The sequence below is a fragment of the Meleagris gallopavo genome, chromosome 5, assembly GCF_905368555.1.
Source record: "Meleagris gallopavo chromosome 5, MGAL_WU_HG_1.1, whole genome shotgun sequence".
NCBI lineage: Eukaryota > Metazoa > Chordata > Aves > Galliformes > Phasianidae > Meleagris > Meleagris gallopavo.
The window spans coordinates 50,569,108-50,596,613 of record NC_139408.1 but is presented as its reverse complement, the minus strand read 5'-3'; the positions used below and the strand labels follow the sequence as shown (position 1 = coordinate 50,596,613).

Sequence of the window (27,506 nt, the reverse complement as noted above, 5' to 3'; positions counted from 1 at the left end):
CAAACCAGATTTACTCGTTTGCTTAAGCAGGTGCCTAAGTGCTCTAGTGAACCAGGGCCCAAATACACCACCATTTTTTATTTGTGTCCATTTCTGCCAGCCTGGACAGCTGATACAGAGGTCATCTTAGAGCCAACATTTTTGCCTTAAACCCAGCTTACAGCCTCAATATAGAACAGCTGCCGGTGGAGTTATGTTCCACACGTAACTTTAAAAATAAAATGCAAGTGACTGGAAAACATGGGTTTATAACCAGGAACAAAATACATGAGCATCTTGAAATAGAAATAAATGAAACACTTACTGCATGCTGAGAAAAGAACAAATAATCTCATATTTCTGTTGCATTGTCTACTACTACTGATGTTTCAATACTGCAATTAGGGTGTCCTAGAAAAGCCTTAGCTTAGACCAGAAGCACTATTTGGAAAAAAAAAAAAGATTTAACATGTACACTGAATAAGGTTTTGCTTACACTGCGTTTGATCTGTCTGTAGGGAATCTGTGTTTGCAATAATTGCATTTACAAAGATGTAAATGGCCTCTTAGATGTACACTTCTTAGTACTTGGTCAGCAACAGCAGAGCTTACAGAAGTGACCACCACCTCATCCATCTTGCTTGTAAACTCTCACAAGCAAGTTGAAATCCCACTTCTCAGAAGTAGTTTTAATTTACTGGCCCACATCCATGGGAAAATACAAAAGTAAGCTTGGAGACCGTCTCCAGAATCCAAGGTTCTCCTCAGCTTCCTGAGACCCCAGTAACCAGACAAGAGCCTGGCTTTCTCACTTCATTTCTGAGGTTTTATTGAGTTACCATTACACTGATTTAAAAACACAGCAACTGTCACTACATTTTGGGGGGCTGGGAGGAATCCTATGCCTGGAAACAAGCATAATGTGAGCTGCTTGGTAGATTGAGCCATGAGGGGGACCAGGAAGGGTTCCCTGTAGAAGAAGGAGCAGAGGAATTTCATGGGAAGATCCGCAACCAAAAGAGAAAGCACTGTTCTGTGGCTGAGGCTTGCCAAGAGTAATTCAGAGAGTTCTCCAGCACCACTGGGATTCTATGGTTTTATTTGATACTGTGACAAATTCAACAAGCTCATTCCTTTAAGTGTGCATTTTAATGGCTCTCTTAGATCATTAAATCTCAAAAGAAAATTGATGAAATAAAGTGTCCAACTTCTTTTTGCAACTCTCCTTTGAAACCTTTTACAATTAGGCCATTTACAATTTATTATAAACTGAGCATTCGTTAGCATGAATCTTAACTGGACAGGACTGCAAAAGTAGCCAAAAAGAAAGGAATATTACAGGATGTGAGGACTTGAGACACAAAACATACCTCACTATCCACAACCACCAGTAAAGAACACTATTTGCATAAGTAAATGTCTGCTATTTCACCCATCAGTGCCTCACCTTATTTTACAACTCAGTCTTGTTTTGTGCCACCAAGCCAGAGGCTAAATGCATCTAGTACGTATGCAATTGCCATGTTGACATGGAACTAAGCAGCCCTGAAATGTCTCTTTCACTATTTTGAGGAAAACATAACCATAGTTAGAAATTAAGAAAAAAAAAGTCAAAAGCTGCAAGACTGACAGTAAACACTGCATGGCACAAAATTAAAACAAATAATGTTTCTGTCATTTGGGCTTGGTTTTTACCTCAGAGTATTACAATATTTTGCTGGAGTTGGGGAGAAGCAACAGAGACCTCCCAGAGAATGAAGAAGCTGGCCAATAAAAGAACTCCTGTAGCCATTCATTAGCCACTTACAGGCCACTCTGAAAAGATGTGAGCCCAGCTGCGCTGTGCCCACTGCTCAGAGGTGACCACTGCTCAACTCTTGCTACAGCAGCACCATTAAGATGCACATCTCCACACAGCAGTGAAATGGCAGCACTAACAAATCTAGCATTACACTCCAGACTTCTTGCAGACACATTCTCCTTCAGCCCCGTATTTTGGAGGCCTTCCACTTTGCTAAGAGATACTCATTCCTCAGCGCTCCTCTACCTTCTTTGTTTTGCTTTGGAAAATCCACAATGCATTGATTCACGGCTTGATTTCAATGCTGTGTTTGAAAGAAATGTGTAATTCTGCACATATGCACAAGAAAAGTACAGCTAAATAAATATATCTGATAGTCAAGGATATCAGCAAGGGGATCTTCCAGAAATTCTAGATGTCCAATTCCACTGCATACAACCCAGTGCAGTGCCAAATTCCAATACGCAAACATGGTGCAGCTTTTTCCAGGAACAAACCATAGGGACTTTGATAAGGGTAGGGCATCCTTTGCAATTTATCAAAAACCATAAAGGTATTTAAAGCATCAGACTCACGGTCTCACTGTTCACCTCCTCCAGCTGTTTAATGAGGAGAAAAGCATTTATCACCCCAACCAACAGACTCCTTTTGAGAGCCAGAGAGTGCGGTGCTTGGATGCTGTGCTGTAAGGGCTTTGAAAAGAAAGAGGGAGGGAGGGACAGATGGGAAAATGCTACACATTACAGGTTGTTTGGCCAAATAGCTTGAAAATACTTGAGATGGTGTCATTAGAAACATTAGCTTTACATTAATTCTGCCTGGAGCTACTACAGCTGGCATCAGTGGAAGATAAGGACCAGGCACAGCTACTATCCAACAAGAGAGCAAATGCAGCAGTGTCAGAAATAGGCGTAGTTATTTGCAATGATGGACCAACGGGGCACAGGGCTCAATTCCATTTCCTGAAGCTTTCATGTGTTTGTAGACCCACTTATAATTGCTTTGTCTCATCACGAGAAACAAGTTATCTGAGCCACAGGTCTTTGTTCTGTAAACTGTGAAGCACTAACAGTATTATCATTGCTCTTTATTTTACCCTTTGGTGTTTTGTCTCTTTTCTGATTGGTTTATGATGACTAATGTCAAGACTCTCTTACAAGCTCTCTCTTGGGAATGGAAATAATATAACATGACATATAGTGCTGCGTACCACAGGCCATCCTCTCTTCCTAACATCAATATCATGTACATAGCAAGGAGAAATCATAACAATAGATGTATCTTTTATTCACAGATAAAAACCGAAGCAAGCTGTTATAATACATATTTGTACAAAGGATTTGAAAAAACCATAAAAAGGAAGATGATCAGAAAATATGATTCATTATGAAATGTGGTATTACATACACTATTAAACCTTTTCAAAAGTATTTGTTTGGCAACAATTTATCAATAGTTTCCACACCTATGTGGCCTCCTTCAAAAAAGCACAAATCTCATGCAGCATGTATAAACTTGATCCTGAGGGTTTGCCTTCCTTAGAAAAACTGTAAAAAGATATACTATCTGTCTTAAAAGTTCAAAATGCAAATGCTATATTTATAGTCAAAACTATATAAAAATATGGACCTAACTTAACATTTACAAAAAAGTTTTTGCTTTTTTTTTTTTTGTTTGTTTGTTTTAGGGTTTTGGTAATAAACATAATTCTCAATTCCTGCAGTCAGAGAGGAAAAAAGAAAACCAAAAACAAACCACAGTGCCCTTTGTAGACTTCCTCACATTAAAAAAGACCAGGTCTGTGAGAAGTGAGGTTATTAACCAAGGAAGTAGTAAGAGTTAATATATATCTATATATGAATATATAAAATGGAAAACAAACATTTATTTTGATCTGAAAAAGTAATAATACAAAACCTGAAGGTAAAACAATCATCTCAAAATGCCATAGTACACCTTTTCATTAGATAAATGTTCATAAAAATATCTTGAACCCTAACCAAGAAAACAATTATAATACAGTTTTAATTCTGCTACATAAAACAGCTTTTCTATGAAACAAGAAGGCAAGTTCAGGTATGAAAACATAATTTACTTATTGCTTTTGCTACAATGTTGTTTGTTTTTACATATAGTCATAAATACACTATACAGTATAAAATACTTCGTAGGAATACATTTTGTAGTCTGCTTAGGTTTGCTGGCTTTAATTCTAGCACCAAATACAAAAATGAAAATCAAATGAACTTTAAAGGCACTTCCATTGTATGCTTGTTTGATTTTTTTTTAATGTCTTGGTTTGTACTAAATTTCTTCACTTCCCTCTGGTAGAAGCAATGCTTGTTCCTTTGTACAGTTCAGGTCACGTTGAGGCACCAAATGATTTATGAACATTCCCATCCTTCAGCCGTTTCTTTCTCCTACAACATTCATTGCTGCTTTTTAGCCTTCGCTTTTTCTCCTTCACTTCCCAACTGCTTAATCTCTTTACTTCTTCATGTCGGACAATCCAGCTTCACTTCCTTCAGCCCCTTGAAAAACCTCTCTTCAAACCTCCACTTCCCTTACTCCATCTTGTGCATCTGTTATTCCAATATCAAAACACGTCACTATCATGATATGCGACTTGCACAGATTAACACACTGCTCTAGTTCCTCTGTCACTTGTTCCAGTGCCTCCAGGTACTCCTGTGACTCCTTATCAAGATCAGGATCCACTTCAACTATCAGACAAAAAAAAAGCACGTTAAAATAAGAAGCTCACAAAAAAAAACATTCTATCATGAGGTTAAAAAAAAAAAAAAAAAAAAAAGGACCATTTTACTTCTCTTCAACTAAGAAATAGTTCCATTTTTCCACAGTTAACCTTGAAAATTACATCACTGAGTCTGTGAACAAATCTCATGCCTCAGTTTCCCATCTGTAACATGGATTTGAAAATACATTTCCTTCTTTGGAAAGAAGGACAATAAAAGATTAAATGAATATTTAATATTAAGAATCACAGTGAGTCTCTGTTGTTTGTTTCTTCCATTTCTGGTACTATTTATTCATCACTGAACAAAATCCTGTATCACAGAAATGCTAATGGTGTCACAGAGCACTTGGGTCTCCTTTCAGCAAAGTATCTTAGCAAGTGCTTAACTTTGTCAGAGGCACTGCTCACACGCTGAGAATTTGTTACACGTCCATCATACTACTATTTTGCAAAAATACTTACAGTCTTCCTTCCATTTATTCGGGTCCATCATCAACCTGCATTTTGTCTCTTCCAACTCTTCCTTCAGAAACTCATGCTTTGCCTTTACTTCTCTGATTCGCTGCTGGCGCCTCTCTAGTATCTTCAGCTTGGTATGGAAATACATCAGACCCTTTAAAGACAAAGAAAAAACATTTCATTAATTTGCCTGTTATGAGCTGACCTCTGACATTTGGACACAAATTGCTCCCGGTTCACGACCTATTAACGTTGGCAGATGAGTTTTTTGTTGGTTGCTTTTTTTTGTTTTGTTTTTACTATTATTATTGTTATTATTTGAAGTTCACATTAATGGATTCCAGTCTAGAGGAACAACATGCTACGTCACTCAAGCATTTGTTGCACTTCTCTGTATGAGCAAACACCTTCAATACATTCTGAAATTACCACTGTTTTTTTTTCCAGTAGTGCAAAAGAAAAAAAAATAATCAAAACACAGCCTAATAATAATGAAGGAGTTATATTTAATCCTAAGTAATGTGAATTCTTATTTTCTTAAAAGTATTCCTACCTTCTCAACATCCTGGAAAGGCTATTATAAAAGAAATGGGAAAAAGGCATCAGAAGAATATAGAATTCTGGTCTCTAACATAGAATTAGGTGAAGTGTTTTCCAATTACAAGTAAATTAAACTCAGTGTATCCCTGATTTAATAGAACCCTGTCATTTACATAAAAAGTTAATGACCCTACAGTTGAGAGAAGCTGTAAGGTTTCATCAGCTAGGCTAAGATTATGAAGTTTTCTCATAATGTATTCATTGGTAACTTTCATTTACATCATCAGTCACGTTAAACACAATTAATTTTAGATAGTAATCACTTTCATTTTCTGTGTTAAGGGTACCTCAACATATGAATTGTAAAATTAATAATTATAGTGCTTTAATTGCAATCTATTTCTCAAACACTGTTCCAGCATTCAAGCAAGGATTCTGCCCGTGTACTGTAATTTAAGTTGTCTACAGTTGTTGTAAAATATGTGCTGACCTCAGTTTCCTCTTGTCTGTGTCGATGTAATCGTTCCACATCATCAATCTCATAAACTTTAATTTCAAATGGCTCCTTTAAAGTGCCTGGCAAAGGTGGTAGATCAACCCATTGGCCAGTGACACTGGGTTTTCTTCCTAGGGAGGCAGCATCTGGCAATGGAGCAGGAATCAGTCTACGACGCTGGAGACCTGTAATAACAAAGATAAGTGATCCTCAGATTCCAAGGAGACTAACAGACTGCAGAACATTATTGCAGCAAATTGAAGATCTAGGTTATCTGGAAACTTAGGAATAAATGCTTTTCTTGATCTTTTCCTTTTAGTAATTCCCCTCAGGCTGCTGACTGAGTTACTGCCTTGACAAAATATGTTCCTGTTGGTTTGTCAATGGGAGTAACAGCAGTTCCATTCCCAAAGCAGATGTCTGAGCACTGATTGTTTATTCTCTCCTTGGAAAAACATTTTTCCTGGATTAATTTCTCTTTGGTGGATTTTAATGGTATTCATTACCTTGAAATGGGATTGAGATAGAGAGTAATTTCCCACCATACTGATAATGGCTGACAAGTATCTCCTCCTCCAGTTAAAGCCAAGCAAGGCAAAGATCCCTTCAATTCTATTACTTCTTTGCCAGGAGCACACAGCCCCCTCCACACAGTCACACTGCCAGTACTTAAAGGAGGCAAATGTCAGCATTTTCAGTGACACTGTAGGATTAGAAGATGTTTGGCACTTCAGAAGGCAGCAATCAATCAAGTTGCAACTTGTCACTGCTATGCCTATCACTGCTCATTTACGCACCGGTCAGAGTATGACAAACCTCATGAATTCCTCAACAGCAGGGATTTGTTTTTTCCACAAACAAAGAGCAAACCACCACACTGACACAATTCCCAGGAGAAGAAGCTTCCTACAGCAGAAACTGACTGGCGTAGTTCAAAAATGCTAGTACTTTTGTATACAAAAGCTGACACTTTGGTGTCCAGCAGTTTTCACAGTCACAAGTCTCTCTCTTCGTTCACTCAAAGGCAGAACTTTACATATGGCATAACCACATGGAGCTGGTTAAAACAAGGCTGCAGTGCAGTCCCTGGGTAAATAGAAGGGCTGAAGGCCACCAGAAACAAGCCGAGCATTTGGTCTTTAGCTGGCACTGACTGTCAATGATTCTTTATGATACATGTCTTCAAGCTAGATAGATAAAAATGACTACTGTACCAGCAGTCACACCAGCCTGATTTTGAAGCTGGCTACAACAAGGGACATTCAGATGAGCACCACCTGCAAGAGCAACAAGGAAAAGCACTGGAGAGCAGAAAAGGGGAGCTGGCATTCATATGCCCACCTCTGCATGATGCAGTCAGGTGCATCTGCCTTGGCACAGCATGCAAGTGAGAGCCACCACTTCTGAGCAACTTCCACATTGGTTTGCTATTCTTTTTACACAAGTACCTTCCAAACATTTTTCATGAAACCTCCTCTACAGTGTAACGCTGTAATTTTGCAGTTAGCTGGCAGTATTAATGCACTCTCCTGCTCTGCCTGCAGGCCCTACTTTTGGATAATCTAATACATGTCCAGCAATCTTCATTAATTCACAAATGCTGTTCTCCACTCCAGACCTGTTCCCTTGTTTCCAAACAGAAGTCTCAGCCTACTCCACAGAAATTTCCCATCAGCAGACCACCTCCTCTCCTCGCTGCCCCCTCTTGCCCTTCTTCCCCAGTCTGCACAAAAACACTGTCCATCCTCATGAAAATACTTTCAATATCTTCACTCTTCCCAATCCATCTGTAACACCCTCTTCATCTGGGCTGTGCTTGCTGCTGACCCTGCTGAGGAAGGAAGGTCCCTGTCTGCCGGCAGCCACCTGCTGCCTCCTCCCTCAGAAGGAGGCTGCCAGCGCCCCAGGGCACTCAGCACCTTCTCCTGCCCTCTCTGCTGCAGCACCTGTGTCACACCTGCAGCTTTGAAGTGAAATAAATGACAAGTAGCTGCTGTCACAGCAATACACATGCACACACAAGCGCAATGCAGGCAGTCCCCACTTCAAGCTTGCCCCAGCCCACTTCTGTCAGAGGTGCTATGAAAATTTCACACCCTCCAGGACGCAGCAGTGCACCGGTGGTCTGGCCACCTTCCCTTCACTCCTCACCTGTTGATCGTTTCTTGGGGGACTTGAGGCTCCTCATCCGGCCTGGAGAGGACATCCCGCTTTCACTCATGGAGTCGTGCGCAGAAGAGGCACTGCCAGTGGCCTCACTGTCCCGAATCATACTCTCATAGCCACTGCTACCACCGCTGTGGTAAAACAGAGCCGTCCTCCCCATGGCCGGTGGCAGTTCCCCACTTAGGACACTGCTGTTGTCACTACCATGTCCGCTGCTGTACCGCTGAGGCCGTCGGGGTGCTGTTATCTTGCTGTATGGAGATGGCAGCACTGGGATTGGCGACTTCTCATCACTGAGATTAATTCCACTGTCATTGCCACTATCAGAGTCGGTAGAGCCTCGGAAGTGGCCCACCTTGGCAGAGCCACCAGACACCAGCTCATTCACGCGGCTGTTGGCCGCCCTCATGGCCTGCTTGGTCCCCATGATGGTTCCTCGGCCAGGTTTGCCACCAACAGGTTGCATGGATCGGGGTGCAGCCTTTCCTCCAGGAGCCACGCCGGAGCTCTTCCCCACCGGCTGTGCCAGGGACTTCATGGAGGAACTGAGAGACTTTGACCCGCTGGCAGAGTGGCCCCGGTTGTTATTTCCACTGGCTTGGACCTTCTGGTTAGCTGTAGGTTTTGCCTGGCTGTTTTTACCAGGCGCAGGTTTGTTGAAGGTCAGTGGTAAACCTCCACCAGAGGCAACAGGGGGAACACCCAGCCTAGGGACAGAGCGTCCTGCCCGGATATTACCAGTGCTTCCATTTTCCCTCACCAAGTTTGCTTTGGATCCGACTGATGTCAGGCTGTCACACCTCTCCAGAGACATGTGGCTCCCATAGCGGTGCACGGCTTCACTTTTTGATGCCTTCGCCTTCAAGCTTGATGTCATCTTAGGCAAAGAGTGATCACCTTTCAGGTTCATTCTACTGCTGGCACTTTCACTGAAGTAAGACCCAGCTTTCAATCGCAAATCTAGTTCATCTTCAGCCTTTGGTGTGGAAGCTCTGGCAAACTCTAGGCTGGAGGCTTTTCCCCCAGCATTTCCCAGAGCAACAGGTTTCTGTTCCAGGCTTGATTTGCGCACGGGAGGTGTTGGAGGCATTGGCCCGCCTGGCCTGGGCAACATGGTTGACTTCTGTGGCATGCTCTTCTTTCCCAGTGAAGATTTCAAGCTGCCAGTGGCCATAGGAGCATCCGAATTCCCTCTGGTGATGGCCTCTGACAAAGTACTGTTATTAGCATGCGATACTGGCATCACTCCCAATGTGGTGGCTCCTCTCTTCAGTTGTGGCATCTTCATCACAGCTTCTGACTTCTTTGCAGCTCCACTGGAGGATTTGCAGGCCATTTCGCAACCATCCACAACCCTCTGCGAACAGGCAAGCATAGTTTGTGACTTCGTTGGCCCAGATGATGTGCCAAAATACTGGGCAGCTTTTCCTGGCTGCTTGTCAGTACCAAATGTGTGAGATTTTGGAGACAACAATGCATCTGTGGGTTTTGTTTCCAGCTGATTATCTGTGCGCAGCAGCCAAGGATCTTCAAATACACCATGTGGATTCTGCAGGTCTTTATAGCTGATGACAGTATTATTGTGGATTGGAGACGAGGTAGTTTTTGTTTTCCTAGGAAGACTAGAATGTATTGTTTCTATTACAGGCGTATCACGAGAATTACATTTTATTTTTACAGGCTGATCAGAGACACAAAAAGCACTTTTAATCTGAGATGCTTTGGTAGTTTCAGAGGTTTGAGGGCTTTTGCCAAATCCTGAGGACAGCTTGCTAGAACTCATGCTCTCACTGTCCAGTTCAGAGAAGCAAAATCCACTGTCATTCAGAGCGCTTTTCAAAGGGACAGATAAATTGTGTGAATCCAAGTTGAAGGGATCTTCAGACTTATTACAGCTGTAAGACGTCTGAGCTACAAAACTGTCACTTGACTGAGCTCCATCACTCTCAATTGTACAAATGCTGACTTCACTGAGCCAAGAACTGATGGAGGAACGTCTGCTGCTGGTAAAGGGATCCTTAGCAAAGGGCACAACAATATCAATATTTACACCAGTAGAAGTTTCCTGTGAGGTATAAGCATCAAACTCATCATTTATGCTGCTGATAATACTAACTGGCCTTGAACCCGATGCAAGAGCCTGAAGGGAGCAGTCGCTGTTAAAGCTAATGATACTGGAAGGTCTTCCATTATCCATAATCCCACTGATGGACAGTTCTTCCACCACAGTAAAAACAAGCTCATCCTCTCCATTCAGCTCAACAGGCTGCTGTAAAGTCACCGTAGTGGTTAGTATATCTCGATCAAAACATTTACCTCTGAATGCTGATCGGAAGCTGTGTACCTCTATAGCACCTGACTGACTCTGGCCATTGCTACCAATCAGAAACGTGCTTCCTACAGAGTTTTGCTCAGGTTTGTTTGCCATCTGCTTGCTCATTCCCACAGGAGGAGTCCGAACTGCATTGCTATTGTCTAGCTCCAAACTCTGAGCTTTGGAACTTGGCACCTGCTCCTTCTGCTGTGGAGGTGGGGGTGCTGGGCTTGGCAAGGGCCTCTTCACATACAAAGACTTTTCTTTAACAACACATTCAGCTGTGACTTTATTCTGCTCTGGGTTCTTTGAAGGGCTACACCTCGACAACTGCAGGGAATCGGTGATTGTCTCTCTCTCCCCCTCCAGTACTTTGCTGTCAGCTCTGCTCTGCGGCACAGAAAGTTCTGTTTTCAACTGAGGTGTGCTCTTTTCATGACAATTACCATTGACACCCCTTGGTGCAATACTCTGGAAAGGAATATTATGCCCTTTTTTTGGAGATGCAGTTTCTTGTGAAATTGGTTTCTTAAATCCTCCAGAAGGAGAAGACAGTTTTTCCTTTGTCAGTTTAGACTGTGTGTTTTCTGCACCTCCGGGCAATGGACTACAATTAGATGAAACAGAAGTCTCTCCACAAGCGTATTTGATGGGTTCCTCGCTTCCATCAATGCACTCTAACCGTTCTTGCAGCTCAGCAAAAGTGTTGCATTTAAAATGATCTTTGTCAGAACTCCTACCGCTAGCAGAATTGTCTTTACTTCTCTTCTTGTTCAGGGATGGGATTATAGGAACAAATTCTGGAGGACCTTCATTATCTGTCAATTCCCTGTCAGACAAAGCTGCGCCATTAGGACCAACATAGATGACAGTATCACAAGACTGTTCACTGCTAGAAGAATAATCAGGATCACTAGATATACTCAGGACAGGAAGGTCAGGGTCAAGGGCAACAGTTCGTGGGTGGAATGGTCGAAGATGGGGCGGTCTTCGGACATGTCCTTCTTCACATGAACTCTCTCCTCCAGATGAGCTGGATGCATACTGCAAATGATCAACAGGGGAAGAGTTATTAAAATAAATTGATATATGTGTATATATATGTAATTGATAAAAAGAGCAGGTTGGCAATATACTCTGCACATCTACACTATCACATCTACATCAAGTGCAAAAATATTACTGTGTGAATTAAAGTAACAAGGTCATGCTACACAAATTTTACTGGAGTCATAAATCACACCTTTTCAGACAGTTTACATTAAATACTATACATTCTTTTTGTCCTCAACAGTTTTCTGTTCCTTTCTTATTGGTTTTAATTAACACAAATTGAGGCTTGAGATAGTTCCACATACAAGCAAATAAAGGATTCGTGTCTGGAACAGACAGAAAGGGAATTTCAGGATTAAGGATTGGGGGTGGGATGATGGCTTGATGCCAAGTCATTTGTCAGTTCTCCTCTTGAGCTTTCATGCATTTTGTATTACTTCTTAAGGCTGAGAAATCCCATATTCCCCCACCAAGAGACTAGAAAAACTCATTTTCAAATGAATTAATTGTGGCATGTTTGTGTACCAACCTTGGATTTTTTCTTTCTCATTCGGTGGATTCGTGATGAAAGCTGAATGGTGGTGAGGGTTTCTGCATAATTCGCTGGGGAGTCTGAAATATGCGCAATCATAGTAGTTCTGCAGTTGATGTTCCCAAGTGATTCCCTCAACAACATTGTCAACTTGTTGTCTCTGTGTAACAAATGAGAATGTTAATATGGTTTAAAGAAATCGCAATCTTTTTGCAGATTTTTTACACCACAGGTTTACTTTTATTCTCAAAGGATATACACATTTATGGTACATATTGATCAGAAACTATTCCTATTATTTGCCTATATTAAAAATGTATCACATTGTACAGACAAATAAACAAACTGTCCAAATTTTGGTGTGTTATGTAACACAGCTGTAAAATGATTGATAACTAGTTTAGTTACCTCACACTTAGCTCACACTGCTCAAGCAGCTCATGATCACATTATATTTATCCATGCAGACTCTGCATCTCTATCTAACCTTTGTGAGCTATGGTCATATAATTTTGACGAGAAAAAGTCAACAGAAATGGTAAGAAAATCCTACAGAAATAACAACATTAGGTATAAGAAATATATTATTAGTGTCACCCTAGCTAATCTAGTTCCCATTCTGCTTTGCTTTGCTATGACATGGCAAATGGGAAGGTATAATTCACTCTGAAAGTATTCCTTCAGAAGATGATGCAATTGTTATCAATGGAGAGCAAAGCTGCCAAGATAGCTAACATTCTGTCATCCAAGGTCTCCAACATATCTACCCAAAGCTCTTTGGAGGCTGTTTCTTATCACCACTCCAAGCCAGCCCAAAGTCTAGGAATTACTATCATGTCTGTGCTCATAAAATTGTAGCAGGCACCCTTCCCTATTCTAACCTATTCATTCTGTACTCCATCCACAAACCTAGGCAACTAGCCTGAGAAAATTATCTACTTTCAGCCTAATACAAAAAGAAGGAACACCTGTTTGAGATGCAACACTAGATAAGTGAAATGACATGATTGATAATGAAGACACGAAATTAAAAAGACAAGCAGAAATTAAACTTAAGGGCAGAAGGCCAACTTCTAGCAGGGGTGTTTACATTGTGAATGTTGTCTTTAGGCTGGGCTCCCCACAGATGTGTTTGGCGTAACAATATTGTCAAGCATACTCTACAAAGCAATATGCCTGAATATTCCCTTCTGCTAAACAAATGTGCAACATGGTCACCTTTTCTCATTGGGTTTTTTTGTTTGTTTGTTTTTGTTTTTTTAATTGAAAAATTTAGAATGTACCACTAAAAATAATATAGTGAAATAAAACCCCTCGATGACCATATTTTAGAAATATTCTAATATTTTCTGAAATTTCAAACCAGTTTCTAAATTTTGAAAAGGAAACAGAAAAGAAAAAAAGATCTCTGACATTCCTTCTGCAGTCTTCAACAACCAAACTCTCTTCAACATATGCATTTCGCCCAAATTAAGCATATACCAATATCCATACAATTTCTGATCACTTAAGTAAGAACGTCATGTTGGTAGATAAACATATGTAGGTATCTAACACGTAAGTAATATTAAGACACATCCCTCTCTGACAGAACTTCCTTTAATTTCATCTGAGGCAGAGTAAATTGCTTATGCTTATGCAATTCATTGCTCAGGTAACACCAGCCACAAATTTAAGCTAATGCATGCAATAATTGACTTACTTATATGGCACGTGTTTAGCACCATTAATTAAGGCCAAAATTACATTGCCCAAGGCAGAGAGAGACAAACACAGAGAGCCTCCTCCATCTCGGCTCTTGCTCAGCACTTTTTCACAGCTCCCCAGATCAATGAGATGCAAACGGCTGCGTCCTCCAGACACTAAAACAAAAAGGGAAAAACAGGTGTATGTCATGTGCCTGTACGGGCTCCAGCCAGACTGGGTATTCAAAACTTATTCAAATGAAGAAAATAATGAATACAGCATAGGCTAATGACCAAATTAAATATTAATAGCAAGAAAAAACAGATATTAGCCACAGCTACTGAAGTTATAGGTGGACTGGCTTGAGGGTTCACTTCACTTTTTCAAGTTTATTGCAAATTATTGTTAAGCTAACCCAAACCCAAGTCGTTTAAAAATTAAGAATACGTGAAGATTCATACTTCCTCCTTTGCCACTCTTTTCCATGCGATACTGATATATGTGAAGAGTAAAGAGCATGTGTGAATTCCTCCTATCTTCTTCCTCACATTCAGGTTTGCTGGTACTTCTGGCAGCAATTGCAGCATCAAGGAAAAAGGCAGCCTTCTCTGCTGTTGGAGCCCTTAGCTCACTTTGGTTTTGAAGCTGGAATACAAACAGTAAAATGCCTAATTAGCACAGGAAGCTTGTATTTTTTTTCTTTCTGAATTAGCTAAATCTCTTGAGAACTAGAAGAAACAAATATGTACATCCTGGGAGCATGACTTAACAGATTAAAAGCAATTTTTTTTTTTTTTAAACCATCTTAAAAGTTGTCATAATTATGCCAGATGAAAGAAAATAAAAAGTGGAGGAAATTCAGACTCAGAAAATCTATGTTGGGATATCCATTGTACCTGGGTTCCACATATTGGATCTTCTCTTAGATAAACCCCAGGAGACTGGCCATCCTGAAGGCTGCCAGTGGCTACTTCAGCTAACAAATCCTTAAGGTTTTCATCTTTGCCACTGATCTCCACAGCAGATACTCTAATAGAGAAACGAGTCCCAGTTTTTTCTTTACGTTCATTGATTAATTTGAAGAGCCAAGAAATTGCACAGGGGATGATACCAAGGCTTTGTGTGGAACTATCTTTCCCAATCATCGTGAAAGATTTTCCTAGAATGAAAAGACAAACGTGAACTTAATCCACCTTTCCTGTAAAAGACAGTTTCTCTACATATCACCGTTGCACATTATATGCAATGCCATGCGCTGCACGGATAATGGAAAATAACAAATGCAAAATATGCCAAGTACTTAATTATTAATCCATTACTATTTATTCAATTAGTTTTGCCATTTTTGTAACTCTGACCTACAGCAAATTAGATCTTAAAAACATCTCTGATCTTTTGATTTTCATCACAATGCACCTATATAAAAACTTGCTCTTGAATAAGCTAATCTGATGTTACATTTTACCTTTTCAAATTAAAACTTACAATCCCAATGTAGAAATAAACCATGATAAGTTTGCAAAGCTAATTAAAAAGAAATTCTAATCTATTCATATACTCCAGGTTTATTGTTCCAGGAGCTGACAGCATGTAATTACCAGACTGACATAGTAATTAACTGTAACGAATTTGGGAGCTCACCAAGCTTGACGTGACCAAAGCAAAATATGCAACCATCTGCACCATTCACAACAGACTGGATTACTTCTGCTACTGTTCCAGAGCATACCTCCGCCTGAAAGAAAGATTGGAGACAAATAAGTAAAAGAGAATATACTGCTATGTTTTTCACTACTCTTCTGTATGAAATGACTCAATATTTTTATATTCTTCCCATTTTTATGGCATCAGTCCTATTATTTCAGTAACTATGCTATCTTAAAAGAAAAAAAAAAAAAAAAAAAAAAAAAAACCTGCTACTAGAGCCTAAAATAGTTTTCAATTCTATTAAACCAATTTTCTTGGAATATTGATTCTATGACTAATGTACCAAACAGAATGCTATCCAACCAGGCTTCCTGCTGGTATAATAGCTTTGCCAAGGCTATTCAGCAATAGTAGCAACTCCACTGAAATTAAGCTACTCAGGAGTGCTCACAGGAATTAAAAAGACATTTATATTGGAGAAAATGCATTAAGATCCCTGAATAAGATTTCATAGCATCACATTTTCCTTTTCCAGGGAAAACAGTATCATCAATAACTTGCTAAAATACCTGAGTGTACTAAAACCTGCTTATCCACATCAGTGAAGGTTTCAAATATACAACATGATGATGTATTATGTACAGCAACTATGTGGGGCAATGGAGGCAGGGAAAGGTTTAAATGTGTAACTACAGTGAAATGATAAAGCTGTTTGTAGGTTCTTGGCAGTGAGCTTGCCTCGAGGAATGATGTCTGCACAGAAGTGGGTGGGCTGGCCAAAATCACCAAGAAACACCACAAATGGTCCACTATGAGCACCTGAAAATGCCTAACCCAAACCAGGGGGCAGTGATCCACGGGATTGTGTCAAAACCAGCACAGCAGCTGGCTGTGATCAGCCACCTTGCAGGAGGGGCTGACAACAGGAGTTTCAGTATTTGTAAGACAAAGCTATTTCCAGTTCTAGACCAATGTTGACATTATAGTTGCAAATCTCTGCACAAAGACACCATTTGGGTTTGTGCAGAATCTCAACACCAAACTACTGGTGTAGTTACCACTGCATTAGGAATGGATCTGTGTAGGACATATTCTCCATCTTCAGTGCTGGCTAGAACTTAGATTTCATGGATATTTTTGTATCTCTACTTTGGAACCCAAAAAAAATCAATGAAGTCCTAGGAGAAGATATGAGTGTGGGATTTGGAGCTACATCTCAATATCTTTTCTAAGCATTAGTATATCTTTATCACCTTTATATTTTGTGTTTTTATTTTCTTTCAATAAAATCTAACTTTAATAATAATTCCCTGACCACAAAAGTCCTATCAAATACTCACCATGCCATCTACATATCAGATTTAATGCCTGGGGCTACTACTGTAGAAATAGAAGCTTTTGCAGGGCATGAGAGGTGCACACCATCAGCACCACCATCAAGATAAAATACTCGGTCAAGAGCGTAGAATAAGCAAACTGGAAAAGGTGATGAAAACACGAAAGCTCCCTAACTACTTCAGTATAGCAGTACCATGGGGTTAGCTGTATCTCTTCTCCTAACAGCAGCATTTAGCACTTAACATTAAGTACATACTCATTATCCACTGAAAGCAGTAGGGAAGGAGATTCTTTGTGACATCAAATGGGTTAAAACTTAACTGGATGGAAAAGTGAGCTTCAAATTGGCTGTGTCTTTCACTAACAAGAGAAAATGCACAAAGATAATTCAGTCAGCAAATCCATTTCCCTTTACTTTATGTCTTGGCTAAACTGAAAGTGTCTGTCTATTAATTACTGTTGTATGGGGCTTTTTTTTTTTCCAAGCGTTAGGCAACTCGTTCAAATAAAATTCCATAGAAACAAAGTACTCTAAAGGCAAATCAAATGCAAAAGACTCAGGAGATTTATGCAAGTGACTTGAGTACCTGTGAAGCATCCTGTGGGAAAACTGCATCAAAGGCAAACATCTTTGGGACAGCAACAATACCTCTTCTGTGACCTCCATTGGAAGGCCCACTTGCAGCTGGATCATAAAGTGTGATTTGCTTTTTTCGAGGATCTACCTTTAGGAAGGACATGGATTCAGATGTTTCATGTGCTCCTTGAGAGGGACAAATTCTTACCATCACTTTCACCTGCAAACATTCAGAAGAAAGTGACAACTTTATTTCCAAGCTAAACACATGCATAGCATTCCTCCCTGATACGCTCCTCCTCCCAAGACACGATCATTTGTATTACTTAGGTGTGTCAGGACAACCGTGGGACAAAACCAGAGCCAGATTTTTCAGGCTGGTTTCCACCTGGGGGTTTTCATTAAATTAGCTTTCAAAGGTGCACTTTGTCCCTTCTGTTGACACTTCCAGTTTCAAAGTTTCAATTTCCAAATGTCTGATCTGCAGGTATAATCCACTGTAGGTGTAATACCATGCCTAAAGAAAACAAAACTCTGGTCTCCTACCTTCTATGTGCTTAATGTGACCAAAAGTACAATCTGAACCATTCCAAAAATCCATCTGAATAATTCAAAGCTGAGAAAGCTAGCACATTCAAGCTGAGCTGAATCTGGAAAGTTTCAATTTCTTTTTCACATTACTGTAATAAACAGGTGCCTCTCTTATAGCTTTCCCAGGCAGACACCTTTATGCTGTTATTGCTAGGCAGCTTGATGGTTAGCTGAAGATTTAATGGCAGTCTCAAAGAAGGGAAGGAAAAAAAAAAAAACAACAAAAACAAACATTAAAAGCTTGAAAAGAAACTACTCACGAAGTACATTTTTACTCCTACATACGGCATTTTAAGGCAGCACTTTCAGACATGTAGGCTGTGATTTTCCAAGCAGCTCATGGGAGCCAAGTGACCTGGTCTCACTGAAGTTCAGCAACAGCTGTACACCTGCTGCTTCTAGGCTTCCTGGAAGTCATACTCTTATTTTGAAAAGCCATGAAATACTGCCTCACACCTAATTACAAAGATTTATTCTTACAAAATGCTCCCAGGTCAGAACCAGTGTATTTTACACACCTGGCACTGCAGTAAATGACTATTGCAAGAGCAGTGTCACTCAGCTGATCATCTATTCTGCTCTGACCAGATCAAACTTAAAGGAAAGCTATTCTTGGCCAGAGTAACTCTCCTTGGCCAATACAAAACGCTTCAAAAATAAGCTGAACAACAATATTACATACTCTTCTAACTAACAAATGACTTTCCCAGCAGCAGTGGGACACCTAGTTTTGCTGGGTGAAGAGTCTCCACAGCTGTAATGCACCAGCCAGCTGAGCTAGAATAATCCACACCTGTGCTCTCCAAAGCGCCCATCTGGACCTGTACATTCCATAATGCAACTACTGACCCAAACAAAATACCCACTCCTCCTCCTATAGCACTTACATTCAATTTGGATGGAGAGTGAAAGATAGCAACCTCTCTGCTGCAAATCCACCAGATGACTCCTCCGAACAGAGAGCACAGGGTCATTTGCTGATTTAATACTCAGCTCTAGGCCCGTGCTGGATGTTGCATTGGAAGATGGGTTGGAAAGCATGCATCTCTAATAAAGAAAGAGCCTCCTTTCCAGTAACTTGCTTTTGCTAAACTTAATCTTAAAACTGTCAAAGCAATTTGGGTTTAAGAGCCTGAGAATATTCTAAATTATGAGAGTACTATTTCTTTAAAATGGTGTGCTTTTATATTAATGCCACATTCTCTCTGTCTTTGCAAAAAAAAAAAAAAAAAAAAAAAAGAAAAGAAAGCTGTTTGAAGTCACCACCTCCCATCAGTCCTGCACCCTGAAAAATAACAGCAAAGGAAGACCTGAAGTTGAAAACAAACTTCAGCATAGCATGGTCAGGAAATGTTGGACCCTCCAGCACTGCAGTCCCCAGGGTAGGCTGAGCCATCCTCTAGGACTACCATTCATACCTGACAAGGTGAGAAGGTAACAGCATATATCCCTGGCACACGCAAGTGAAATGCAGCGCCCAGACCAGGAAGAATCACAATGGACAAGTGAGCACAGCACTAAGCACCACACAAACCATCCCTGCCTTTATTAAGGACAGCTAATTTGATGATTTTCATCTCATTCCTTAACTGTTCCATTTCTCCATCTCCTCCATTCTGTGGCAGCTGAGGTGCACGCAGGCACCACCTGCACAGCCATGCAGGGGTATGACTGAGTGTCATCACGAAGTATTCTCAGAAAGCAGCTATAAAAGCTTTTTCCCCCAACATTTTTTTCTAACAAAGAGTTTAAGAAACAATTGACCCCTCCAGTAAGCACTGCGGAAGGCAAAGACAGCAGCAAACTCTTCCACCTATTCACTCAAGCAATCCCCTCTTCTTTTCCTTCCACTTACACTGTTGTGAATATGAAAATACTGTCCCTTTTATACTGATATAAATATAAAAATGCAGTGCCGGGAAATAATTGAACCTCAGAACAAATGAAACAGCTGTTTCAAAACCAAAGTGCATCAGAGGTGACAGACTCAAGGCTGCTTCCTTATAAAAGCTCCATGGAGGCGGTCTTGTGTATTAGCCTCTTCGCCCAACCTTGACATGCAACTGAAACACCCAGAAAATAACCACCCTAAGGAAAAAGAGAAATACGTATATATGTATGTATTTATAGAAGACACAAATGCCCACCTCAGTGTCACTTGATTAAAAATAATTTTAAAATATGCGTTATTTTCAAAGAATTTTCCTACACAGTACTTTCTTCTCTCTCACACTTACTACTAGATTATACCAGCCAGAGCTTGGATAAGAGGAAAATTGGTTTCCTTCTGACCCAAACAGCAAGTTTCCTCCATTAGAGTGTTCCTCCCTCTAATAAAAAGATGGCTTCAGTCCCAGAAAAACTGCGTGTCAAATCAGCTTTTTGAGACCAGCAGAAAGATACCAAAATCTCTTCCCATAATGGATCAGATTCCAACACCTAACAACCTTCAATGGTCATAATCATCTTTATAGTGAAAGCTTCCAAGAGAAATGTAACTAGAGAGCACAGGGGCAATACCTGCACTGCACTCAAATGTGGGCTTTTTTTTTTTTTTTTTTTGCTTATGAAATTAATGACAAGAATTAAATGCAATAACATTAATTTCAGGCCCACTCAGGATTACATCCTCTGTTGGCAGATGTTCAGCAGTATGGCCACTTCTGATGCAGAGATCCAACTCCAGCAGTACCAGCTGCTGGTAACATTTGCATGAAGCAAAGAAACAACAGGAGGAGGAATTTAAAGAACAAATGAAGAAACAGAAAATTAAGATAAGTTGGAAAGAAAAAAAAAAAAGAGGAGCTAAAAATTAAAAAAAAAAAATGGAAAAGCAATAAGCAATACAAATAAGGTGATCCCAGAAGAATCATCTCAGGCTGAGAGACCATCTCTGCTTCGGCTGCTTGTAGACTCCATAAAGAGAGCTAAAATGGCAAATGCTTCCTATGACACGGATGAACCTCCTTGTTATAGATGCGAATTCTTAGTAACTTGTTGCACTGTTCTTTTCTTTCTTCAGTGTCACACAAAGATATAGAATAAGAAAATGAATTACAGGTAAAAGCTTATAACCATAAAGGATGCAAGAATTTTTACATACACATTCACAGAGATGCCAAATATTGTTAAGACTCAGTAATTAACTGACTCTAATCCTGTGGGTTTTGTATGCTGGGGTTAATACCCAATTGGACTTTCCAGACTTACATTTCCACAGGAACTAGGAGGTCAGCAGAACTGCTGAAGGAAATCCTATTAAAATCAAAACTGTTTGGGAAAAGAAGATGGCAAACATCCTGAATGTGCTGCTAAAGGATAAATAAATAAATAAATGAGCACAGAATTTGGAAAACCCCTGGGAATGGATGGCATAAGGTCACAAGTCTGCCCACTCAACACAACAATGGGTATAATGTAAACTGTCACTGGCAAGAAAGATTCATAACAATCAAGATCTTTTTATTATTATTTTTTTTTTAAATTAAATTTATCTTCCTACAGTGGAAGTTAGTGCTCTGAAAGCACACACCTGCAAACCAGAATTCCCTTTCTCCAGCCATGGGGCGTACCCAGTAGGTGGATACTGAAGCATAAAAACAAACATCACAACACTGTTTTATGCATATATAAAGAATTTTAAGTGAGACAAGCTGGCAAAAGGCAGATTTATGAAGAAGAAAAACATCTCGTTCACAGTGTCAGAGGGAAAAAAAAAATCCCTTATGTGAGGTACAATGGCTATGACTAAGACCCATATAGTTTTTTAGAAACATGTAATGAGACCACTACAGAACCACAGATCCTGTTTAACACTCAAATATCAGTAATCCGTAGGAACCCTAAGCCAAAGCTCTACACTTTGACATTTTTAACCATTCTGAAAGTTAAATATAGAAGCATATTTAACAATTCTGACCTAAACACTGAACCTCCCCAGAAGTTGAGGAAAATACATCCTGGCTGGCACCACTCCTTCTCCTCTTGCAGGCCATCACTACCGTCTACCCCATTTCACACCTAACGGTCACCCGAGACCTTTTGCCCTCTCCCCATGTTGTTCCCATGCTGAGACCTCCAGGAGCACCAGCCCCACACATCCTCTTCATGTGGACTGGTGACTTCCAGACTTCACATAATGTACCAGATGGAGTTAAGAGAGCAGGATGAGGGAGTGACAGCAACCTAAATAACAGGCTGGCTGCAGGACAGGGCAAGATAGCACAAAACATCGAGGATACGTCAGTGTCAAAAAGCAGGTTTGGGAAAAGCAAGAGACAGACCAAGAAACCGTGAAAACCAAATTTCAAGGCAACTCTCTGACAGCAAGACATGAATGTGAGACTGATGGCCAGAGGCAAGCTAGCAGTCTCCCCTAATACATCCCATATATTTTGGATATGCTGAACTGAATGGAGATGCAGCAAAGCCATGCATCAGTGAACATGAAACTCCTCAAAGACCAGTGAGGCAAGCGTCATCTCAGAAGAAATCACATCCAAGGGTGATTTTTTAAGAGAAAAGAGCCAGTGATAGCAGAGAGAATGACACAAACCTACACAATTTTAGACAGAAACAGCCAAGAGACTACGACAGTCAGGTTCACATTGATTATTACCCTGTAATCAAGAAAGATGGAAGGGCTATCAACATTGATACCAGAGGAAGGGGAAGGACTATCACACTTGAAACAAAGAAATAGAGTATTTGGATTCCATCCCTAATACTACCATAGACTTCTACAATATTGTTTCAGAGTATGTTCACAAAAATTACAGCATATATCATCAAGTTGATCCTTCATCTTTCAGTGAAGCAAAGGGTGCCAAATAACCTATAGAGTTTAATTTGGGGCAGACATGTAGACAGAAAAAACTCTACTAATTCACCAAGTAATTATCATACTCCATGGCATTTTGAATGCTGAGGAAATTAAGACCCTGACCCAGCCAAGTATGTTAACAGAGGCATAACTGTAACATATGGTGCTTCTTTTGAAATCAATGTATGTGCAGTATTCGTGTGTTTATGGTGATGCTTTGTTAGCATTTGATGCTTATACAGTTAAGTTTCAAATCAAACAGAACAGGAAGGAAAAAAAGCAGAAGGAATGCATTAAAACAATGTAAGATTTTAAAATACATGGGCTCAAGCCTTTTTTATTTTTTATTTTGTTAAGATAAGCTCCCTGACTTCATCTCTCTGTGATCTGGGAAAGTGCTGGCACTCTTCTGGAATCCAAAAATGCTGATAGTATTCTATATTGCTACAGTATCATAATCCCTAAATGAACAAGCAATTTGGTCTTTAGCAATAAATGTCATTATATCAAATTTGAATGGACACTAAATATTCCCTGGAAACACACATCTTTGACAGGCATCACACAATCAGGAAGTTAATCTTGTCCAATGTTCACAAAATGGCATATAACAGCAGGTTAATTAAATAACTATGTTTAGACATCATCCACCATTCTGAATTAAGATTTCTCAGCAAGAAATTACAAAGAATCCACATTCAGTTGAATAAAGGCCATTTTCCAATGAAATCACTTGTTTCTCCACTATAGTCTAAATGAAATTAGAAAAGTCTTAGTTCAGAGCCAATATTTTTCATAGATTTAATTGTAACTGACAGATATATAACCCTTGCTAAATTGGTAGTTCTTACAAGCCTTTCACTTGCTGCCACTACCGATGGATGGCAAATTTATATGCAAAATTGCTATGCCAGCATAAGACCATTTAGCTCTCCTGGGACCTTAAAAAAAAAAAAAAAAAAAAAATCACTTCTGTATTGTACTCTATTAAAGAAGAATTGATTCTCCACTCCCAGGAGACAGGAAGAAAATTATTTTGTTTTTAAAAGGTAAAAACAAAATAGAAGAAATTGTGTATTTTAATCCAATCTTTGACGTTTTTGTTTTAGTAGTTCAGTGCGTTTCAGCAGGGAGGCACATACTTTTTACTATATAGGGCTACACGTGTGGATTGAAAAGTACTTAGTACGATATGTGATTTATATCAGAAATAACACTCTAGTCATTAGGAAACAAGCAGCAATAAAGATGACAAAATTAAGTACCTATTTGTTATCTGTCATCAAACCATCGTAAGAACCAGTGAATGGGACATGCAGCACACTTAAGAAAACCCTGCATGATCAGTAAATCATATTAGCAGGACATAAGCTTTGGCTTGGTAAAGCATAAAAGAAAGTAGATGTCTAAAACACATAAATGGAGACCAATATGTCAGATGTGTCTGTTGGACAGGTATATACAATTCAGGCTCTCTATAAAAGCTCCCCTTCTACTGTCTCACATAGGAGGCTTCTGTCATTCTAACGTAAAAAAAAGAAAGGATCCTTGAAAGAGACGAGCACTTAAAGTTGCTGTTGTAAGTGATGCGGTATTATAAAGAATGGGCTGAATAGAGCTCCAGAAAAAACATTTTGCATGAAAAAGGTTTCCAACCATGCTGAAGAAAAATAGCAAATTAGAATGCTACACAGCAGCCACTGTAAAAAGGATGTCTTTTTTAATACCACAATATGATAAATTACCTTAAGTAGCACATTAATGTCAGAAATCGAGCACAATCTAACTTCTTTCCAGTGACAGTATTAAATGGCTTTCAGACGTCTTTCCTACTATTCTGACATTAAATTTAATAACACCCAGAGAGACCACAAAAATGATTCAGTTACAAGAATCATAGTGTATTGGATCATTGCCTTTTAAGTAGGATTCAGCTAAATGATTCGGACTCTGATGTTTTTGGCACGTTCAAGTGAAAGGTATGAAATTTGTATTGTAACATCTATTGGTAGTGAACAAAATTCCTTTTATATTTAGCTTATATTGATAATGGGATTCTCCTTTGCGCATAGGAGTTTGATAATTGTTGATCATATAAAACACATGTCTCAGACAGACTTACAACTCCAGATTAATTTTATTTTTAAACTTTTTACTGCTTGGTGTTCCTGAATACTGAAAACCCTGCAAGCAGCCATAAGAGTGCATAACCTTTTGCACTCTTCGCAAAGAGAAGCAAACATAAGGCATAATTAAAGATTTGTATCACAGGATAAATCCACACACTTCTGCTGAATTTATGATAATAGATAATCTGGTATTCATGAAATGTAAAAGAAGTTAATAAGATATTTACAACCAACCTTCCAAGACATTACTTGAAACAATGAGAAATTATATAAATAGAAATTGCAAAGATACATACATACAGAACCTCTGCTGTAGTAAGTCACTAACACATTCAATCTCTGTGAAAACCACATAGTTGCATTTCACCACAGTAGAACTGCATGATATGTATGGAGATGATGATGTTAGATAAGAACAAATTTAAACCTTGTGTTCACATGATCAGTAAGTGAGTTCAAGTGCAAGAACTGGCCATACAGTCTTTTCACATTCCTGCCCCCTCCAGCAGTTCTGGCAATACATAGTTAGATCCTGCTGAGCTGACGCTCAGTTCAGTGTGTTCCTTAACTTCAACTCCCCTCTACCCCAGTTCAGAATAACTCTTACTCATTTGTTTAACTTTGAAACCATTTGAAAAGGACTTAAAGCATAGGGAATCTCTCCATTGAACCTGTGCTTTGGCTATAGCAAAGTTTATTTGATAGGATAAGCAAATATTCACCGTAAGCCAGCTCTGAAAGTGAAAATCTAATAAGGAACTTAAAATTTCAGGTACAGATGCTAACGTTTGGTGAGGCCCTTTATGTTCACCAGAGGTTTAGGTGCAGGCCTGTGCTGGCAGCAAAGCACAATGTTACTGTTTCTGCATGCAGTGGTATTAGATCCAGCAACAGGAACAGCTCACCTCTGAGAGGGTCCTTCGGAGAGGGGGAAGTAGGGAAAACCATTATCTTTCCTTAGTTCTTACCATCCTTTATTAAATTTCTTCTAAGTTAACACATCAAGGAAGAAAGTCAGTAAAGAGAATGGTGACTGGCTGTTCAAATACATGATCATGTATTTATATCAAACTTTCACAGACCCTCTTACAACTAAAGATGTTTATTCTTGCCTCTGAGCAGTCAAATACAGCATTTCTTCAGAAGCTCAGATTCACGATAAAAATAATGCTGTAGCTTTCATGATGGCTGGTAAAACATCTTACAGTCATAACTGATTATAACTGATTCGTTTACAATTTAGCATTTGTGCATCCAGAGTTAGAGCTGCTTTTCCTCTATACATTTCCTTGCGTTAGTTAATATTTGAAGTTCATCTGCCACCTTATCCTCCCAATAATCTCAGCACGGTGAGATCTTTTCGCAAGTTCTCATTGTCAGTTGTATCTTTGGCTAGCCTGAATAGGTAGCTTCACCACCTTACACAAATCATTTAGGAAGACAACAAACAGCATGGACCTGCATTTGACACTGTGGTTAACTTTGCTCCAGCGCTGAATCTAACCTTGTTTCCTGTCAGCTATTAAGCCACATGAGAATACATGACAGCTTAGGGTTTTCTGAGAAATCTAGGTCAGGGCACTTGTCGAAAGCTTTTTCAAAACCCAAATACACTCAATCAACCAGATCACCCCATTCAAATGCTTGCTGACTCTTCTGTAGAGCTCTAACATATGCGTTCCACCCATAAAAACCTTATCAACTGATCTCTATTATATCATATTAATCCCTCCTTGCTAATTTTGATCTTCATTCTTGTTTCAGTAACTAGGCAACTTTGCCTGGCCTGTGAATCAGGCTTGCTATGTTTCCAGGTTCCCTTTGGAGACCATTTTTCTCTTCTACCTTTAAAGTGACATCGTATTTTCTACACTGTCTTCCTATGTATCTTCTAAATGCATCGCACTGAATATCAGATAAGAGATAATCTTGAACAATGGTGGAGGGAGTAGTTAAAAATGTCTATAGATGGGGAAATATAAGAACCCAACCATAATGGACATTGTTAAATGTTTCAACATTGACTTAAACAAGTACTTCGCTCTGAGCTTTCAAGAGAAATACAACAAAAATTAGACTACCTAGCATGTGTCAGAACAGATTAACAGCTACTCTGTGCAGGATCCTGGCTTTATTCACTAGTTCCCTCCTAATATAAATGGTATTTCCCCATAGTTGAAGTATCATTCACCACTTCAACTTTTTATGAAGGGAGCTATGCTGCTCCCACTGATCTGTCGCTGACACTTGATGGGTTTGTTTCTACATTTTTCATTCTCACGTAACATATACATTTCCCCTTAAATATTATCTCTTCAATCTCCTTCACAATTCACAATTTACGTATTGCTGTACGGTATCCTCTCATATTCTGAAAGAAGCCATGTAACAAGAGGAACATTAAAACTTGTCAAGACATCTGTGCTCGGAGGAATCAGCCTCTTGAAAAGAGTAAGGACTGGTCCTCAAGGGGCCATTCTCAGGTTAGTAAAGTTAAGTAAGGCAGCCATCAATACTGCTGCATTCTCATCTACACAGCAGATACCAGCAAGAAAGCAGTCCTCCACATCAAAAATAACCACGAAAGAAAAAACAGCAGCAAGGGGGAGGTGAAAAAG

General features: G+C 39.6%; 1 protein-coding gene across 2 annotated transcripts in view; it reads right to left on the bottom strand.

The window, feature by feature from the left end:
- Nucleotides 1-3,043: 3,043 nt before the first annotated feature.
- KIF26A (kinesin family member 26A) overlaps nt 3,044-27,506 on the bottom strand; it is a 98,177-nt gene continuing 73,714 nt past the window's right edge. For both annotated transcript variants that reach the window (XM_085225724.1, XM_085225725.1), the window contains 10 exons: nt 17,357-17,566; nt 15,426-15,519; nt 14,681-14,943; nt 14,246-14,429; nt 13,801-13,960; nt 12,096-12,258; nt 8,185-11,557; nt 6,028-6,218; nt 5,001-5,151; nt 3,044-4,503 (listed from right to left, as the gene is read on the bottom strand). In XM_085225724.1, coding sequence (XP_085081850.1) covers nt 4,328-4,503; nt 5,001-5,151; nt 6,028-6,218; nt 8,185-11,557; nt 12,096-12,258; nt 13,801-13,960; nt 14,246-14,429; nt 14,681-14,943; nt 15,426-15,519; nt 17,357-17,566 — 4,965 coding nt within the window. In that variant the 3' untranslated portion in view covers nt 3,044-4,327. The remainder of the gene's footprint in view (nt 4,504-5,000; nt 5,152-6,027; nt 6,219-8,184; nt 11,558-12,095; nt 12,259-13,800; nt 13,961-14,245; nt 14,430-14,680; nt 14,944-15,425; nt 15,520-17,356; nt 17,567-27,506) is intronic.